Source organism: Neolamprologus brichardi, chromosome 10 (genome assembly GCF_056152115.1).
Source record: "Neolamprologus brichardi isolate AB-2024 chromosome 10, ASM5615211v1, whole genome shotgun sequence".
Lineage (NCBI taxonomy): Eukaryota > Metazoa > Chordata > Actinopteri > Cichliformes > Cichlidae > Neolamprologus > Neolamprologus brichardi.
In genome coordinates, this window is record NC_142113.1 from 32,106,165 (window position 1) to 32,127,223 (window position 21,059).

Below are 21,059 nucleotides of genomic sequence, written 5' to 3' on the forward strand. Positions count from 1 at the left end.
AGGGCTTGTTCAAATGAAATAAACAAGATACATAGCATAAAACACGTTAAAAAGACAACCGCCTTAATGAACACAGTGCAGTTTGTACCTAGAAGCAGAGTTCATACGTCATCACTTAACCAGATACCTATTTTGACCAAAAAAGAAACTTCTTTTGGTTAGACAGTATAACTTATAGTCCATTAAGCTAATGTAATGATTCTTCAAATGCAAGACTATATAACCTTAAATTGGGGGGGGGGGCACACCCCCGTTTTCTTCATGCTAATTCTAGTTTTCTTCATGTCCCAAAGGAAATTTTTAACAAAATGAAGTCGTATGCTGCTACAGGGATTGAATTAAGAGTGATTCATGTGTATTAGATGAGTAAGCAGCCTCATGTTGTCTACCGCAGGCCTGAACTTTGCCTACTTGCTCTTCACCTATGTTCTGGTTTAGGGGCCAGTGAGCAATTGAGTGTGTCCCACTTTGAACTCACTACCCATAATGCCGAGTTCCTGAGAAATGATTCACTCCACCTCCTGAGCCATGTACCTTCTTTCTTCTTTGCCTTCTTTCAGCCCCACCATTCTCACATTAGTCCTCTGGCTCCAGTTCTCCAAATCCTCCACCCGAGCATTTACATCTTCAACATCGGACACTTCGCCCAGCAGTCTTATTTGAATATTTTCTACTGAGTCTTTAAACTCAGTAGGTTCCTTGATCGAAATAACAGATGCAGCCATCACCTCCAGTCACGCGTTCATCTTTCGTTTCTTTCATACAGTAGCAATCAGTACTTCTCCTGTCAGTACAGCTTGACTCTTTCAGAGTCACTGAAATGCTTTCAAGCGTTGGGCTGGTCCTCGTTGCTAACTTCTCATTCCCAAAAGTTAGCAACATTTCTCTGGAAGAATGCTAATATCTGGCCACTGACGACGATTTTAAGTTTTTACGCATCAGAAGTACTTATATTGTGATAGACTGAGAGGCATATAAATGATGACTCCACAGTTAGCTTAATAGTAACCTAAGAGAGTTTATCCGAACTCACAAAAGCCATCTTCCACTGGCACAAAGGCTCTGGACAGACTGTGTTGTTAGCAACAAAGACATAATTATGCTGTACCTGCCTATCAGGTACAAACTAATACAGCAATGACTGAGGATGAGCTCAAACAGATCCAGTATCCTACAACATAGATATAAGTTTACCACAAAACTGCTAGCTACCAGTTTTAGCCTGCAGATGTTTAAACAGATGTTGAATTACTATTATTACCAATTATTTGCTATAAAAGACATTTCAGAATATCAATGAATCTGAGTTTAACAACATAACATATTAAGATACTTGATATAATTCAGGATAATATCAAGTAATTTAGAATTAAAAAGATGTTACCCTGAATTTAACATCACAACAAGCTGCTCAATCAGCTCTGCTGGCATTACTCACTGTTTTAGACCCGTATGAATGTGACCTGGATTTATTGATTAGATATGTGCATTAAAGAGCAGATGAAATGTGCACCTAGTAAGTGTTTTCCAGGAAGGAGAAAGATTTGAGAGCTGTCAAACTCACTAAATACTTGAAATTACTAAAGTGTGAAAGTAATTATATCATGCAGCAAAATAAAGACCACAAACAGACAACGACTAGTTTGATGTTTACGTTTGTACACCAGCATCAGTTTATCCAGGACTCCTAGAAGTTTCTGTGAGTGAACCACTGAGGAGGTTTAATGAATGGGAGCTTGTATTTATTGGAAGATGCCATGAACTCAGGGTCACTGCTTCCTGAACACTTTTGAACAGCTATTTCTATTTCTAAGGACTTCAACGTAATGAAGTCTTTACACAAATGTTTTCACATATTTGTAAGCTTGTAAAATTGATTTTTGTTCACACTGTGGGTCAAAGGGGAGAACGTCCTTTCAGAACCCACAGATCGGCTCATTATTACTGTTTGCAGGGACAAATCTCTTCAGCTTCAATTAAATTCACTTTTTAAGTTTAGTTTTCTTACAGAGTCCACAGAGCAGCCAACATGTAGTGTAGATAAAATGCCGTTACTGGATTTTCAGTCCTGTCGGTGCAAAAAATCACTTGTGTATATTTTTACTGTTGTTGGTCTAAAGCTGCATTTCTGATTTGGTGAGTTTTGGTATTTGCCCCTGTGGCCCGTCATGACCGCGGGCGTCTTAAACTTTGCAAAGCTGACTCCTTTGGCAAAGCTGACCGAACTGACAGGAGAATACCGCAGAGAAGGAGCGAGGAGGAGTACGGAAGCATGGCGTGCCGTTTTGACAGGCAGCTGACATACCTCTGATCTCCAACCACACCTCTGGAGCCCTGGAGACGCTCCCGAGCGCTCCCTGAACGGCAAACAGAACATGGACCAGTCACGCAGACGTTCAGTGAGGTGTAAAAAGCACTGCCCTCAAATATTGGTTGGATATTGGACGTCTGAAGGACGGGAGCTGCTCGTGATCTGAGTGTGAGAGAAAGCTGAGAATATCTGGCTTTTGCAGATTTGATCAAAAACACAAACGACTGCATAGCAAACACGGCAAGTTAGAAGCAGAGTTGGAGTAAATGCTACTTGTTTTATATGCAGTTAGTTGGCTTTCATAGTTTATATAACACATTATATCCAGATTTGTTACAGATTATAATAAACTCAATACTTTTTCCTCTTAAAATATAAATAACAGTCACGTAGTCCTTCAAATTAAAGTCATATTTGTCTTTTTTCTTAAAGGACAGTTTTTAAGAACAAATGTTACCAAATTACCTTTTCCTACGGTGATGTTACCTTTCGAACTTGTTTTCAGAAAGCCACGGCAAAACACAGACGTGTAACTTTTAACATGCAGAAAGTTCTGAACGTGAGCAGAAATCTTACAGAAACTTAATTTAATTTCTTGTTTCTGTTTACACAAACACAAACATGTTACTGCCCTGAACAAAATGCACAAAACCCGCCTGATGTGGACGAAATGTGAACTCGATAAACTGACTCACAGGAGTAAATCCTGCCGATGTGTGGTGGTTCAGTCTGGATAACAGAAAAGTTGAGGACATTGTTCCGAACGTACCCTAAATTTCCATCTGCTGCCTGATGTTTGTCTTTTCCGTTACATAAAGGAAAAACATGTTTCTAAAGAAAACTTATGAATGAAATTAAGCATCTGCTGCTCAAAATGTGATAACAACAATGCGTCCACACAAAACCTACAGCCATGTACTTTCATAAACTTTTTAAAGCAGTTCAACGAGTGTTGTTAACTTTATTATCATATATAAATCTGAAATTTGATGCCCGCTACTAGACCTTAAGTCTAAATCTTTATTATGCACATTTTCAGTTGGAGTCTGACGCAGTGAGGTGACCTGATAGTCAAATCTCTAAACCTTTTTTCTAGTGAGCAGTGACTCTGTTTGTTCCAGGTCAAAGCTTTGGTGTCGAGACAAGCGTAAACACCCAAACACAAACGGTCCACCGAGCACGTAACCTCACCGTGCATAGTTCCTCTCTGCCGCCACACATACACTGTCCAGTTTCCTGCCGCAAGCCAGGCGGAGTCACCCTAATCAGACACTCCAATCTTATCAGGGCCCAGAGGAGCCAAATCACAACTTCCTCTGAGACAAAGTCATTTGGAAAGGGAAGAGGCCTCTGCCTGCTACTCAAACAGGAGCGCAGCAGATACCATCGCTTACGTAAATACAGAGCAGAGTGGGGACCGGGGTCTTTCATCAAACCTGCGAGACCAGTTTAAAATACATTGTTGCTTCTTGACAGGTGTGGAATGTGTCGTTCTTCACTGGACTCATAATTCATGTGAAAATCAGGTCAGAAATGAGTCGGCTCTATTCTTCCACCTCTGGTGCTAGAAGGCGCTGGGATGTGTTCTTTGAATCACTGACGGAAATCATGAATGTGCTCGGTAATATCACTGATACATGAATTAGAATAACACTGCATGTTATTCTAATTTAGCTAGAGATGAGACGTACTTTATTTAGTGCGTGACGGCAGCAAAACATGAACAAACACCAAAGAAGGAGCTCCAGTCAAAACTGAGATAAAATGCTTAATAATTAGCTTAATAAGAAAAACCTAACAAATAAACATGCATGCTGTGGTATGAGACGGGAAGGACTTCCTGTTTAAATCAGCAGTTTATGATCACCAGAAGCATTCTGTCTGAAGGCCACCAGATGGCGCTATCTGTGGTTCCTTTGAGGCATTGCAGACATGTGACCACTCACCATGTAACATGTGACAATCAATGTTCTCAGTGTAAGGTCAAGTGAACATGGCGCCAGTCACACAGGCCTAGAGACTGATCTGCAACCATCTGGCAACCACAGCTCATTGTTTTGGTTGCTAGCATATTCTTGCAGCTTTTCTCTGAGCTGTAGTGAAACCTGAAAATTGCAAAGCAAACCAAAATATAAAGACACTTTTCCTTGAATGTAAAATGTTTGCCCTTTAAAACATGTTAGCTGCAGCACAAAGGTGAAACTTTGACTTTAGCGAGTATTTGCAGACAGAGATACAGCCAACTGTGGCAACCTGCTAGCAACCAAAGCATGATTGCTAAGAGGTTTTTAGTGCAGCAAACGTCTTTGATTCTGATTTTACTCAACAAATGTCACCAATTTCCAGCAACCAATGACAACCAGCCGGGGAATACACATTTTACCCAAGCAACCAATGGTTGTATCACCATCATCCAATATGGCGGATAACTCTTGAGCAATGTGTGCATGACATATCCATTTCCCATCCAGTCACATGGATGACCTCTATTCTGTCATCATAATGATATTCGTGCATTTTCACAGCACATATAGACATACAGACCAAGTGTGGTGGAAATGGTATGGAAGACAGAAAACTGAATCAGTTCATTAGAGCTTTCTCTCCCCACGTAGAAAAACTGCTAATTGTCTCTTTGCCAGAACTGAACAAGCTCTTCCTTATTTTATCACCTCTAAGACATCAGTGGCAAAATAGCCTTTTATGGCCTGCTGCCTTTTAGAGTCTCTAAGTTTCAAAGCACAGTTCAGACATCTAACTACACTGCAGCACACAATAAATCATAGGAAATCAGCCTTTAATTCAAAGTCGACTGACCTTTGTTATTTCCACTACCCCAGTTATTTACAGGCCCAACAAGCAACAGTTCCTGAAAGTTCTCGGTTCTGCCTCCAAATTCCTGTTAACCTGCACTTCCACAGCTGTTTACAGTACTGCTTACTGACAAAAATCCCACCTTTAGTGCAGCGTCTGTTCAGTTAACCTGTTAGATAATTACAATAATAACAGTTGTACGTTTTCCCCCCACTAAGGCTGTAACCTCAAACATTTCCTGCAGGAGCTGTGAGCCCCTGTAGCCTTTAAGTAGGAAATAAGAACCTCTTTAAAGTGGGAAACTGGTTTAAATGACAACTTCTTTAATCTTGTGAGCCCAGAGGTTGCAAAGTGACAGGCTGTGATTTTTTTTCTTCTGTGCTGTAATGGTCGGAGTGAGAGAAAAAGCAGTTCGGAGCTCTGGTAGCTCCACATATCCCTGGATTTACAGCTCCTGCTGTAGATGTGAGCCAGCCGCTTGACAAGCACTTGATCCCTTTCCTGTCTTGAATGTCACATCTCCATCGAGACGCCAGAAAACGGGCTCAGCATCTTACTATCCCGTTACGTCAGGGTCAACATAAACATGCTAATTTGACCACATTTTACCATTCAGCCTGTTCCTTTCATTCTGTCTCCCCCTTCTGTCATTCTGAAGGTTTAATATCCGCCTGTGTTTTCATATCGGGACCATCTGCTGTTCCTCTGACCGGGGGGAGGGAGACCGCATCATAAGCCAAGTTTCCATCCTGCTGTCAAGCAAATTTTAGTCAAAGTTTTGAAAAGTCACATATAGTAAAATGAGAATTAGATGCCTTTTCTTCATGTCAGCTGAAGTGAATAAGTAGGCAGTAAAAAAAAACCAACCAGCAAACAAGAAGTGTTAGAAGAACGAATCCGTCATGGCCAAACGGCTGTTGTTTGTTCTTTAGTGAAGACTAATGTCGGCCATATTTCATGCTGTCTGAATATGAAAACAAGAAATGCCCTTGGCAGTATTCTGACTGCTAACTGCGACGGGCCTCTTCTGCGTGGAGAGAGAGCAGGTTTAACGTTTCAGGGGGAGTTGTGGTGGACGAATATTTTGAGATATCCAAATCCTCCTCCTGAGCCGCACAGGCAGACTGAGAAAATGGTTTCTGTCGCTGCTTGTTGTAAACATCCTGGATCAACTAAACGTATCCCATGCTTCCAATCACAGTTTTCCACACAAATACTGGACGGCAGCTGAAATTAATTGATATTCTGGTGTGTGCATCTTTCATGTTGTTTTGAAGTGGGGAGGAAATGTGTTGAAGTATGCACGCCTGTTTCTATTCCTGTTTCTCATCTAAGTGTGTGAGCAGGGAAGAGCATTACTGTGTCAAGTGTACTTTACTGTGTGTGTTCTTTTTAAGGCGTTTTGATAAAATGGTCACTTAAACAAACAGACTTTAATTTAACCCCACCATCCTCAGTGTTACTCTATAGAGCTGCAATAGCCACAAATATTTTTTAGAGGAGGGACGGTATGAATTTAAAATAAACATGCGTGGAATCTTATAGCAAATGTAGGAGATTTATGCTGCTTGGCAATATTTTCCGTGTTGCAGAGTTATGACAAATCTATATTTTAGGGCATTTACATTAAAGCAGTTTATATTTATGAGTGCTTATTCCCCGTTTTATAAGTTGACTTACAGATGAGGGTTAGCACTGCTAGCAGCTGTATTGACAATTTATAGCATGCCCCAAAGTAAACAGAGTTTTGATGGGAATAAAGCAAAACTAAAGCTGAAAGGTTTTACTTTTGCATTGTGTATAAATATTTATAAAGCAATTCAAGAAGAAAAAAAGTTAGCTAGCCAACACTGCTAATGACTTAATCAGAAATGTGGCACTTGCACCTATATAATTAGGAAACTACTTAAAATGTGTAAATTATTAAATATCATAATGTTATATTGTGTTTGTTTTAATGCTGCTAGCTATTGCTAGTACTAGCTAACATAATAGCTAAATTTGATTCCTACTACGTGTTAGTAAAACGAGTGCCAAAATGTTTTTATCCTTTTACAAAAGTAATACGTTTTGAGACTCTTGACTAGCTCATTAGCTTTACACTAAAGGGGATTTGTTGTGTTTATTTGCAAACCTACAGACATTCACTGAACTAGCTTAACTGTCCTTGTTTTAAAGCTAACTATTTTGGAGGACACATTGTGTTGCTAATGACCTTCTCTGATGTCAAGGTTTTCTGTGAGACTGCTGAAAATTACCTTTCAAGACAAAGACATGTTAATTCTTGGTTGTGATATTAGCTACTAATGCTACTAGTAGCTACTAATGCTACTAGTAGCTACTAATGCTACTAGTAGCTACTAGTAGCTACTAATGCTACTAGTACCACTAATGCTAGTGGGGGCTAGCATTAGCTACTAGTAGCTAATGTTAGCCCCCACTAAATGAATTTGTCATGTCGTTTGCAAAACTCGCTTATTATTAACTAGCTAAACTGTGTTTTTACCATATTAAATATTTGCAATAGCACATTGTGCTGCTAAGTAATATTTATTGTTTAGAACCCATTATATTTTGGTATCTGATAATATTAAATCAACACACCTAATGTCACTGGCAGCTCATTTATTAGAGTCAGTACAACCTGTGCCTAATCTGGGCTTCTTTTGGCACTGATGGCTCACTTAAACAATGTTGTGTTGACCAAATGAGCTGAACGTAATGAGGTGGTTCTAGCATGGGTTGCAGGAAGTTTAATGTGGACTGGATGTAGCCTAAACATTATGAGCCAGCCTTGACAAGTGTTATTTGAGCCAGATGTGGCCCAAACACCTGACAGCTGGTCCATATACGACTTGTGGCTGGTTTTAGGCAACCAGACTCACCCTGTGTCGGGACTGCCAATTAAAACCAGACGTATTTATATGTGGGATATGGAAAGCTTAAAGCAAAGATGCACACACTCCAGATGTATTACGCTGAAATATCTGTGAAGTTCAAGCTTTGTCATGGTCTGAATAGAAAATGAGAAGTGTGTGAGAGCTGGTGTGTTGATGAGCCCAGCCATAGCAGCGAGTCTCAGAGGAAGAAGGTGACAGATGGCAAGAAGTTGAAGAGGAGGAACCTCTTTTCCCCGCTCTCTCAAGAACCCCCTCTTAGCCAATTAGCAGTGATTAAAACGGCCTCTTCCAGGAGTCACAGTTAATTAATAGCCTGAACGTGCTTCCAGTTTTTCTCCCTTCATGTTCTTTTTTTGCTTCCAAGTGCAGATGTAATTAAACTTCATAAACAGACAGCTGATTAAGTGCAAATATTTGCCCTCTTAAAGCGGGCGGAGCATGAAATGATTATAATTGAATCAAATGTTGTTTTCTTTTCTCTGTTTGCAGAGATTGAAGCCAAGGAGGCCTGTGATTGGCTGCGAGCGGCCGGCTTCCCTCAGTATGCGCAGTTATTTAAAGGTAAATATGAGACTGTTCAGTCAACTCCAAGATACCAGAGCGTAACCCCAGACGCCGTCTTATTGTGCCATTCGTCTTGTCTGCGTTTCAGACTGCAGATTCCCCATTGACATCGAGTGGGTGAAGCGCGATCACCACTTCCTGGATAAGGATGCACTCGAGTCGCTCTGCAGGTAACGAATGCCAACTTTCAGCAAGTTAATAAAACTTTAAAGTCAGCAGCAAACTTCTTAAGTATTTTTCGATCAGATTCTAACAGCCCAAAAAAGTTCCCAGAGAATTTTCAAGATCGATGCATTTCAATTTCTTGGTACAAATACAGATTTTGGTACAAAATGTTCACTCCTCTAATCACTCTGGATCAGATAGTTGTTTTTTTTACTCTGGGACTATATGATGTCAGAGAGAAAGAATAGTTAAGTAATAATATGAAGCTATGGAGCTGAAAACGACTATAATACATGCAGTTTAATGTTTCAGTATCCTGCACTCATTTACAGGCAGGTCCAGTACTGCTACAACTTTAATGGGCGTAGCATTTTTGTAATTTATATCATCATTATTATTGTTGCTGGATTTTAATTTTCTTAATTTTCAGATTCAGTTTGGAAGATGAAGACTAATTGTTTTTCAAAACTCGCCTGACTGTCTCTTCTCCAAAGAGCCCAAGGTTTTTTTTTTTATTTTGGCCTCGCAGTCTTTGAGCTGCAACCGACTAAATATGGAGTGAAAATAAAAACAACAGCTGAAAGTTTACAAGAGTGATCGAGGGTTTTTTACACTGAGCACAAACACTCCAACAACAGTGTGATCTGATTAGATGTTATTCAGGAGAAGCTGGATGTTTGGTGCCTTGCTAAAGGGATAAACTGTGCTGGTAAAGACAGAGTTCTTGCTCCTGGTTTGGACATTAAACTTGCTGCCTCGTGATCCCAGATCATATTTTAAATCAGATTTTCAGGTTTGAACCACAGGTCTTTGGTTTCGTGGAAACTGCACTGAAGGTATTGATAAACAAGTATGAGCTACATTGTGCCATTTAACCTCCATTCACTCTTCTTCCTCTTCCTCTTCCAGGAGGTTAATCACTTTAAACAAATGCGTGGGAATGAGGCTGGAGCTGCGGAGATCAAAACGCAGGGTGAGTGCTGAGAGTGAGCAGCGAGTAACTTGAACGCAACGGGGCGCTCGTATCAGAGCGGCTGGCGCCACGCAGGGGGGCTTCACGCCATGAAATCTGCTCTTTAAGCTGCACTTGGAATTCACTGATATCAGCTGATCGCTCCTCCTGCTCGATGCTTCGTTCTCTAAGAGGAAGTGTTTGATTTGTTTTTCATGCCTGAGTCTTTATTGTCTTGTATCGCCGTGAGGCCTCTGGTGTCACGTTAAATTCATGCAGACAAACATAAAATAGCTTTTTCAAGCCAGGAAAGCGCTATCAACACTACAGACAGTGAAAATATTTTGACTTTTGGCCCTTCTGTTGCGTCAGGGACGAAACGTCTACACTTCCCACGATGCAACTAGTGCAAATACACCTTTCAAACCCCACGCCATAACTGTGCAGTACAGGCTTGCTGTTAAAAACAGGCCATAGTTGTGTGTTTGTGTGGTTTTCAAACATTTTATGGGTTTGTCTGAACGGGCCATCATCATCTTCTTCTTCTAGGGAGATGACAGTGGTGAGGAAGACTTCTGTGCAATCAGCCCCAACTGGACATACGACAAGCGGACCCGACAATGGCGACGCCTGGACTCCGCCGTGGATATCCTCCAACTGTCCCCCAACTCGCCTGATGTGTCGACATGCGATGACCACCATGATATCTGCTCCATCCACAGCTCCAGCAGCACTGAGAGCGAAGGCCACGAAGAACACCAAAAGAGACTGCGAGAGCCGACTGATGGCTCCAACGTCACCACCGCAAGCACCCCAGACGACCTGGAGAACAGCAGGAGCTCGTCCCGCTGCTCGTCCTCGAACAAGACCCCGTCCCTGGATACTTCTCTCAGTGGACCCCCCTCCCCCGGCGGAGGATCCTCCAGTATGAGTCTCGAAGCCGAGAGCTGCTACCCCGAGAAACCACCCAGGAGGAAGTGCACCACATTGCTGAGGAAGATGGAGAAACTGAGGCTCAAGGGGGTTTCAGGTGAAAGCAGCAGCAGGGGTCGGGCTCGGCGTGTTATAAGCAGGCCTCTTCTCGTCCAAGATGAAGAGAGGATGGAGGGGCTCCGCTGCACGTCAAGGTGAGGCTGTCCATCCTACCCGGCGTTGACTCCAGCATCTTTAACCCTATGTGTCTTTAACTTGTACCATCCTGATTGTATCCAGTCTGCAGGATCAGCCCAGCAGTCATGCTTCTTCGTCGCCCTCGTCTCCTCACACCATCAGCAGCAGCAGCAGCAGTAACAGCCACTCAGAGAGCAGCAGCACCGTCAGCACGCCCAGCCCGGTAACTCGGGTGAGGAGCAACTGCAAACGATCCAGCAACAACGTCGTGGTTGGCGGTGGGACGAACCACACAGGACCAGAGGTCAGAACATGGACAAGATTCCTCCAAACCTTTTATTTCCTCTAATCCTAACCGTTTAACCTCGACCTGTATGGACCTGTATGGATGATCTGATATCCTCGTGTTGGTGTTGTTCCCAGATCATCATGAAAATGTTGTTCCAGGTTCAACATTGCAAGTGACCAATCACATTATTGTGACGTTATTCTTTTGCGCACCAACCCATTCGTGCATTTATGAAATTCCAGTGTTGCAAGGACAATATCAATTCTGCTTAGCGTTTATTAAAGGGTTAGGGTCCGTTGATCGGCAGACAAAGGCGGTTTCTCGCAGCTTAAGTACAGTTTTTTGTTTTACGCCGGTTTTTCCCGAAGTCGCAAAAGTATGACATCACAACATTCTGATTGGTCACTTGCAATGTTGATCCTGGAACAACCTTTAGTATGATGATCTGGGAACAACACCAACACGACGATATCAGATCGTGCAGACCTGTATAGTGACTGACTCTGTTTCATGTATTAAATCCTTTTTGTTTCCCGTTTCTGAATGGATCGTGATATAACCTCAAACATTAGACCGTTCCCATCTGTCTTACTTACCAACAGCAAAGATTTCTCCTTTATTCGCTGACTCCAATGTTCTCGTTATTTCTAGGACTACAAGAACCAAATCAACAACAACAATAACAACAGCCACCAGAACATGGTCTTCACGATCCCCCACGGACACAAACCAGGGACCTTTCCTGCCTCCCTCACGCACAAACACGGCAACCTATTACCCATCAGCTATGACACCTCCGTGAACTGGAGGACTGGGAGCTTCCACGGTTATCGGACGCGTCAGACAAGATGCCATGGGATTTCTTCTCTGGCGACCGGGAGCATCTCATCCTGCGACGTTCCGAGCCCACTGCCTGTGCTCGATTACCGGTTGAGCGTCTATGACAATGTGCCTGACCACCACCAGCTGTCTGAAAGTGAAGGCAGCAGCGGTGGAAGCGCCAGCGATGCAGACCGGATGAGCGAGTCAGAGGTGGGTTAAATCACGGTTACGGTATTTTTATTTTATACAATAAATAAGTACTCTATATCAGCGGTCCCCAACCCCCGGGCCTCGGACCGGTACCGGTCCGTGAGTTGTTTGGTACCGGGCCGCGAGAGTTGAGGCTCAGGTGTGAAATGTATGGTTTTCAGGGTTTTTATCGTTTTTTAGCGTTATTTTGTTATCGTTTTTATCGTTAACTCTGTGTTTCTGGGTCTTTTCATGTGTGTTATGAATAAATTTTCTTTTTTTCGGTACCCGTACTAGTTTTATTTTGTTGTATTTATCCGCGACACCTTAAAGGCTGGTCCGTGAAAATATTGTCGGGCATAAACCGGTCCGTGGCGCAAAAAAGGTTGGAGACCGCTGCTCTATATAATATTACACTGCCGTTCTTCTTTGATGGGGAATAAGGTTATAATAATATCCTTAATATGATGCCAAACCACCTTGTTGTTATGTTTGTTCAGGCAATCAGGGGAAGGAAGAAACTGCGTCTTATTCAGACAGAGGATGAACTGTCGACCCAGAATGACACAAAGAAGGATTATTTTGAAGCTTGACTCATACAAAGCCAGTGTAGAAGAGTCCAAGAAATAAATGTGGAGTTGGAAATGAGCATAATGCATCCACCTTTCAGTGTTTTCTGTATTGCTGTTTTTGGACTCCTAAATGGGACTGTATGCCCTTACAGGTGGAGACATAAGTTTCAAAATGACATATTAAGCCAAATAGTAATATGTAGAAAATAAGGACATCATTTATTTTTACTATATTGTGTTTTCATAGAAAAAAAGCTTTAAAATTAAACCTTCAAATGAAATTTAAAACGGATAAAAACAGGAGGAGGCGCCCTCTCAGTTCCCCTTCCTCTGCTGCAGTTCTACAAAAAAGTATAAAATCTCCAATCAAAGTATATAATATTGTTGTTAACGTAATGGATTATGTTAATTCTGCTAAGCTAAGCTTTGGTATCAAGTTGTAAACTAATCTGACAAAATCTAGAAGTCGTGTAAAAGTAGATCAGAAATATTACTGAATTAATTAGAAAATGGCTTTTTATTTCTGCTCCATGAGTGTGGGAAAAATCCCAGAATTAAACCCTTAATATTACAAAATCTGCCAACTTACAAAAAGGAGAGAGATAGAGAAGTCATACAGCAGAATAATGTTTGCATGATATTTTCATTATTTGGGATTTTTGCAGATCCCACAGAAAATCCCACAAAGCTCCAACAATGATGCTGCAGAAGATACATTTACTGAGTCTAGTATCAGCTGTAATCCTAGCAACCTCTGCTATTAAAGCTGCTGTAAAATGCTTAAAACATGTGCAAACCTCTTTGCAACCTGACTGCAGCCCAGTTAAATCTACATCTGCTGTTAGTGATGCCTGACCTGTTATAAATGAGGGTCTTCATGTCGCTTTCCCTTCTTTATACTTCCTGTTTGTGACGGGTGGAGAAGGTGTAAATAATGTACTTTTTGCTGTAGTCACCCCAACCAAACTGATTTAAAAGAATAAAACACTCTGCTTGGTTCCAGCCAGGTGTTCTTTCCATTACTGTACCTTTTGTCTCTTGCTTCAGTTCCTTTGTACATCTTTTATGCATCTGAGGGGCCCCACAGTAAACAGGAATATGTGGGCCAAACATTAATTGCCATCTGGGCTCCTTCTTGTTGTTCACCTACTAAACAGAACCAGTTAACTAAGTTATTCTTCTGACCTCGTTATCTCTCTCAGGTGAGCCGAGTGCTGGCAGGTGAGGATGTTTTCTCAGCTCTGGACAGCGTTTTGGAGAAAATCAGTGATCTCCAGCAACTGGTGTCCTCCTGGTCCGAAAACCTGTCTGAAGATGAAAGTCAAAGAACCTCCTCATCTTCCTGCTCTCAGGACTCACCTGCTCACGGCTCCTCTGCTGCCTCCCCCTGCCCCTCCTCGCCCAGCCATATCAACCTGGAGGTGCAGCTTTCAGAGGAGGAGGAGGAGGCTGAGAACTGTGAGAAGGTTACCTTGGAGTCGAACGCCGTATTACGACGGAGAAAGAGCAGGTGAGTGTAACGTGATTCAACATTTCACAAGCTATATAACTCAAAGTGTTTCACAGGTGTTGGTAAAAACTGATCAGGGTCATTTAAAAAAAGATAAATTCAGGCTGTACAGACATTACTGGATGCTGAGCGTAAGCCAAGTGTTAATAATGACAGTTATGGGGATTTACTCCCTCAGGCATCGACCAAAGTAAGAGTGAATTTAATGTCAGGCACTAAAAATAAAAGCAGCAACCTCATGCTGCATATTTGTTTTCAGATATAGCGCAATAAAAAGTTATGAAGCCTTTCAGGTAATGCAAAGTAAGCCATACTATTAGTGTATTTGCTCACGGGCACTGCTTCTTTCTCCTGTACCCGTAACAATATGGGTGTGTGCACTGTTGCTGCAAACTAGCGTGTGTTTTTTACACCACTAAAATATCCCATTACTGGATACACCTGTCAGCCTATTCAGCTTTTTCCTATTTTCTGTCATAAATATCTGGTTCCACGGGTGGATGTTCACATTAAACACAGCCATATTTAAGGTTTCATAATGGTAATGAACTTTGAAGAGCTGAAGTAACTACCTAATTTTTTTCTGGATAATTTCTTTCTGACGTCAAAGCTCAAAAAAAGATTTTTCGCCAGGTCTAAGCAAAAATTTGGAGTTATCTCAAAATTGTGGGATATTTCAAGATGGTGTGTTGTTTTGTGTCACATACTTAAAAGTAGGTGAAACCTTTTATAGAACAAACTAAAAGTTTCAAGTCAATAAATCAAAATTTCTGAATGAGAGGCGGGAAGCCTAAAACACGAACACGTGATTTCTTCCTTAGGGGATACACTCCTTTGACTTAGTGCCATACTCAGGAGTACATTTTGATTGTGACTTTGCCTTACAATCAAGTGCATTTATTCAAGTGATTTATAGAATTAACCTCCAGTCATTTATTTTTGGACATATATGCAGTTGATTATGATTTTGCGGTTGTTTTGTATTCTATACATCAGCGGTCCCCAACCCCCGGGCCTCGGACCGGTCCTTGAGTCGTTTGGTACCGGGCCACGAGAGTTGAGGCTCAGGTGTGAAATGTATAGTTTTCAGGGTTTTTATCGGTTTTCAGCGTTATTTTGTTATCATTTTTATCGTTTACTCGGTTTTCCTGGGTCTTTTCACGTGTGTTATGAATAAATTTTCTTTTTTTCGGTACCGGTACTAGTTTTATTTTGTTGTATTTATCTGCGACACCTTAAAGGCCGGTCTATGAAAATATTGTCGGGCATAAACCAGTCCGTGGCGCAAAAAAGGTTGGAGACCGCTGCTATACATAGATAATAATCTAGAAAATCGGTCTGTGCTTCCCACCCGACCCTTGGAGTATTGATAGCTGTAATATTTTTGATGAAGCCTTGGTATTATATATTTCCAGAGTTAAAGGCCCAAATCTGATGGTTTTTAAAAAGAAAAAAATGTAAATAGGACTGTAGTAGAAAATAGTTTGGACCCAGAAGGAATCAGAACTAGAAGATGGGCCCGTAATATAAATATAGGTTAAAATAAGACTTTTATTATGTTCTAGCTGTTTTGAGCATGACCCTTGTAATTTTACCCAGAAAGCTCTTTTTTATTTTTTCACCTGAGAATGATCAGAAAACAGAGCAAACATCCAGGGTATTATGCTTGTTTAGGTTTGTCTACATCAAAGAAAATATGTCTAGTTTCCCTTGGATTAGGCGTAAAACTGATTTGGCTGAAGTTTCTAACCGAGCTTGTGTTTTTCAACCTCCCCATGTACTGTGAGGGCTTCTTCATGGCTTCATCAAATATTCATAAGTTATTCAGAAAAAAGGCAGCTGATTCTGAGGAGGTCCTTCAACTGTGCTGCTTCACGCCATGATACGGTTATTCCGGTGTCTCCAGCAGGGTGAGCCAACAGCTCCTCTGGTCCAGCGAGCAGAGCCTGCCCTCCCTGCCCTCCAGTCCAGGCGTGGAGAACCAGTCCGCCTCCCAGTTCCTCCTGCTCCAGAAGCTGTCACTTCTCAAACTCACCGCTCTGATGGACAAGTACTCCCCGTCCAGCAAGCAGGGCTGGAACTGGTAAGAAGTGTGAAAGGATTGAGCTTAGTGGGTGATTTCATGCATGAAAATAAGTTCAGCGGAGGTCGAGAAGGTGAGAAAAGTCCACAGATGTGAAGAGAAACTTTTTCAAGGAAACAACTGTGGGAAGGAGGACAGGTGGGCGGGTGGAGGGTAAATATTTCAGGCAGCCTATTTAGAAAAGTCATTCATAATTCATTGCTCAGGTGCAACCTTGCCTCAAATGAAAAAAAAACAAAAACAGAACAACAACACACTTCAAGAGGAATAACCCCCCCCCCCCCCCCCCCCCCCAAAAAAAAAAAAAAAAAAAAACACAGGGAGGACTGCCAGTGGCTCCCCTTCAGTCTGTTTTCCTGAGAAATTAAAGGAAAGTGTGATTTGTAGTTGTTTCTACTTGGCATTCATGCACAGTGGCTTATTTTCAGCTGTATTGTGTCCTTTTAAAGGGTCAACACATTTACATTGTTTATACTGCTGCGCCAAATAAATTGGAAAATGACTACAAATAAGAGTACAGATAAAGATTCAACGTTGCTAAATTACTAATTCAACATTTAGCTTTGAATTTTATTGGGTTAATTTAACAGTAGGTACAGGTATATGACCCTGTTTAAGAAAGATTCTGTTTAAAATGAGACAAATCAGCAGTACGCCGTTTACGTGTGGACGAAAGGTGCAAATGCATAGAAAAATCTGCGTTTTCAAAAATACACGGGTACGTGTGGACGTAGCCTTAATTTACTTGTGTAGCATCTTTCATGAAGGTACGTGTAGCTCTGTGTGCTCCAATGATAGCTTGTAAGACAGAGCAAAATGTGATTGTAGTAACAAAACAATAACAAGGAAACTGAAAAAGACAAAACTAAATGGATAAATAAAATACAAACATTTTAACCATGTAAGACCCAACCCATCAAAAAATAGCCAGAAAATTCTGACATGTGTAATAACCCTTATAACAAAATCCACAAAAATGTTTTTGCTATATCATGTTGTTTATGATATATTTTAATGATATATTTATTATATAGTATTTGTATCACATTTGATAAATTGGGAGGTTTTTTTGGCCATAACATTATTTTTAAAAAGCCCACAAAGCGATCGTAATAATGCACCTCTGGGTAAAAGAGGCTAAGTTGCGCTTATGCACCGTACAGTGAAACACCTGCTATTTAATGCTAACGTATTTGTTTTTATTGTGAAGTTGTTAAGTCACAGGGGATTGACTCGCTTTTGGAGGTAACCTCAAGTGGCGACTACAGGAGCTGTTTTCAGTGTTAATGCTAAGCTGAGCTACCTATCCGGTCTTTAAGTGCTGACGTGATGAATCCTGCTTCGGGGCTCACTCTACTCTTTGTTTATTAAGGCTGTTGTGTTTTTTACATGTTTTAATGCTTTGTAGCTTGTTCTGTTTAATCTCAGCAAGACCCTAAAAACAGTCAGTGATCACTGTCAGCCTCTCTCGATTTTATTACCGTTAATCATTTTAAAGCTCAGTTTTTAAACCTTACGATGTAACTCCAGCCCAGCCGATGCAGCAGTATATTAATGACTAACCTCGTATTGTGGATGGATTATCTCAGTTGTTCTCCCGACTAAAGTTTAGTGCGTTTACAGCATCCTGCCATGTGATTACATTTGTCCCTAACCTTCGGGAACCCTCACGTTAACTTTTATTGAGTGGAAAAAAGTTAGCTTGTTTATATTATGCTAACATAGCTGTGTAGCTAGCAATCATGTAGCTCATCATTATATACCAGCTAGCCCAACTTCAGTAACCCTACAAACGTCACTGCTGTTTAGTTTTATGTCTTTATTTATGTTGGAAGTGATAACAGAGCTGTACGTTTGAATTTGTTTTGGAAATCTCTTCGTCAGAACATGCTATATTATATTCAGATGGAAACTAGCGAGCTAACTTCCTGCTAACTTTTAACTCTATTAAATTTCCTAAATTTGGCTTTCATGGATGCCTGGCTGTTAAACTTAATTGTTACACCTGATAAAGCAGCAACAATGATCATTTTATTAAAGATGAAAGACTTTAGACCGTTTTTAACTCTCAGTGATTGTATGACTTTGGGACCTGCAGCAGAATTTGGGCCCAGGTTGCAGCTACATATTTATCATAAAGCCCTAAATGTATTGATCTTATTTCAGTTTTCAGTAGAAAGTGAATAAAGTTCATCCAATTATATCAAACTAGTCATTTTATTGTAGAAGAACTTTCAGCTCAGTTTTTTTGTGTAATCAGTTTGAATCTTCCTGAGGTGGTTGGGAGTGTATGCCGTGTTTTTAATGTTGCTATCGGAGCTTAACATGCAAGTTCTGAGGACAGGGTAAACACAAACGGATACCTGTCTGTTTATTAGGAGTGTTAAAGTCAAGCTTTAAATGTAGGGCTTCACTTATTACTGACACACATGGCTGTAATGAGATCAGCGTTTCGCCTCCTACACTGTTTTTGGAGTGAACCCTCGTTCAGAACTGAGACTAATTAATTTTTCATTTGAATAAAACATTCAAACATTCTGCTTGTTTACGTTGCTGAACACTTAGGTTTTCATTATTATTATTATTATCATTGTTATTATGTGCTCTCCGTGAGCATGTGACCTGCTTGTTTTATGCTTTGGTAGAAAACCAATTTGTTTTTGGTCGTGGGTGTTATGCTCAATGAGATAAGGCTAGATGTGGGAACAGAAAACCCTCCTGAAATTACTCCTGGTAGATATTCCTCTTTAATTTTCAAGATCAGACCTGTGTTTGAAGAGAATAACAGGGAAAAATTCCTTTGTGGAAGCAGGTTGGGGAAGAAAGCTTCCTACGCTCCAATTTGGCATTTCAAACTGCTCCGCTGGGTTAAAAGTCTAATAAACGGCATGGAAGGGAAGGAGAAAAGCATTGCACAGATGACCTCTACGACATTACAGAAGAAAACATCAAGTTAACATTGTGAAGCAAAACTGGAGTTTTAAAATGGCCCAAACTCTGAAGTCTAAATGACTTATTCTTACTCACATTATGTGAAAATAATGTTCCTCTTTTAGCCGAACCAAATAAAGACGATGCTGTTGTTGGGACTGCGTTGGGAAATGTTTCACCCCATCCATAAAGACCCAAACAGGTTTTGGTAGCAGGCTGTAAACAGGTTTCTGCTGTAAGTTTGGATATTTAAATACGGGACTCTTTGGGGATTTACCCACTTTTGGAGCCGTCTACAGGAGATGGGCGCTCGTATGAACACATATGAAAGAGGTGTCAGTCTTAGCTTCAGCCTTAATAACAAAGAGTTAATAAGTGTAGCTCTGTGTGCTCCGTCACTTCAGCACAGTTGGGAGAAATGCTCCAGCAATAGAAGAAAAACATCTCCAGGCTTCAACAGTTTGATCAAGTCTTCTCATTTCATTGATTTAATCACTGATGCCAAAGCGAGCTCTTGATGATTAAAAATACGGCAATTAACTGCTGATTGAGGCGCCTGATACTCGGAGGCACTTTGCTCAAAATAGCCGGTTTGTTTCCGAGAGAAGCTGCAAGGAAAAATGAAGGAACGGGAAAGGGAGACGAAAAACTCTAAGACGTTTGTCCTTTTAGAAACTTCAGAGACGAGACACGGTTTTATAACTTTTAGAGATAATGAGCCAAGTAAAAGACAAGGGGTTTAATTTCTATTAAAAGACTGCAGTTTTATTCTGAGTGCACTCAGCACTACAATTCCCAGCTAAAAGGCAATCATTCAGTCATTAAAAGGACGCTGGTACCAGTTCAGAAACACAAGGAAACTTTAACAGTCCTTTCAAAAGTTCAGATCTCTTTGATCAACGTCCACGGTTTCTGAATGTTTTTCCTGCAGCGCTGCTTTGAATGGCACACACATTTTAGCAACCACCAGAGACTTATGCAATCAAAAACTGTTTATTTGGCTCGCCCTTCAAAAGGAAACACTTCCAAACTGCCTTTTTCCCCCAAACACTCGACTGGTTGAGATTACGCATTCTTGAAATGCCTGCAAAATGATTTCAGAGTATATTTCCATTTTCCATAACTTGTCTGTGATTTTTATATATATTTCACGGTCTAACAGAGGCCTCTCTCTCGCCTGCAGGACTGTTCCCAAACCCCCGAGGAAGACCAGGCCGATGGAGGTGAAAGGCCGACAAGTGTTTGGGGTTCCTCTACTCCTCAGTGCCCAGCAGACAGGAGAACCCATCCCCCCCTGCATCCTCCGAGCTCTGGTCTACCTGAGGACCAATTGTTTGGACCAGGTAAACCAACAAAACCCTGCAGGGATTGAAGAAGCTGTGTTTAACAAGCTGTGCCAAAAATGCAGAGTGCCGTGTTATTCAGTGGCCATTTGTGTTTTATTGAAGTTGAAGAGACAATATTTTTATTAAGTTTCACGGCCACGTGATCTTTTGGTGATACTGGGAAACAGTTTTAGTGAAACTGGCTTTTAAAAATCAAAATATAACCCTTAAAGTGGCCTTGTAATGGCACATAACTGGGTGTAGACTGTGATGAAGGCTGACTAGTTTCCATAAAATAAACGTTAAGAATCACAAAGCATCGTGATTTGATTCAATTTCATCAAATTTAGTCAAAGGAGCTTGCAAAGAAAAGCATCTGGACTCATATTTTACACTATTGTACATGATTGCAGCAGACGCTTTTTCTTAACGCTTTCAATTCCTCTCAACTTCTCTCAAGAAATATTCAACTGGAGTTAAAAGTAGTAAACAACAACAACATTCCTACTACAAAAGTTAACG

At 41.0% G+C, this 21,059-nt stretch overlaps 1 protein-coding gene across 2 annotated transcripts in view; it reads left to right on the top strand.

Annotated features, from left to right (window-relative positions):
* LOC102786526 (rho GTPase-activating protein 7) overlaps positions 1–21,059 on the top strand; it is a 118,136-nt gene that overhangs the window by 81,884 nt on the left and 15,193 nt on the right. For both annotated transcript variants that reach the window (XM_087847531.1, XM_087847532.1), the window contains exons 2-10: positions 8,515–8,586; positions 8,678–8,759; positions 9,664–9,727; positions 10,256–10,833; positions 10,919–11,120; positions 11,757–12,137; positions 13,891–14,198; positions 16,105–16,281; positions 20,396–20,555. In XM_087847531.1, the coding sequence (XP_087703657.1) occupies positions 8,515–8,586; positions 8,678–8,759; positions 9,664–9,727; positions 10,256–10,833; positions 10,919–11,120; positions 11,757–12,137; positions 13,891–14,198; positions 16,105–16,281; positions 20,396–20,555 (2,024 nt within the window). The remainder of the gene's footprint in view (positions 1–8,514; positions 8,587–8,677; positions 8,760–9,663; positions 9,728–10,255; positions 10,834–10,918; positions 11,121–11,756; positions 12,138–13,890; positions 14,199–16,104; positions 16,282–20,395; positions 20,556–21,059) is intronic.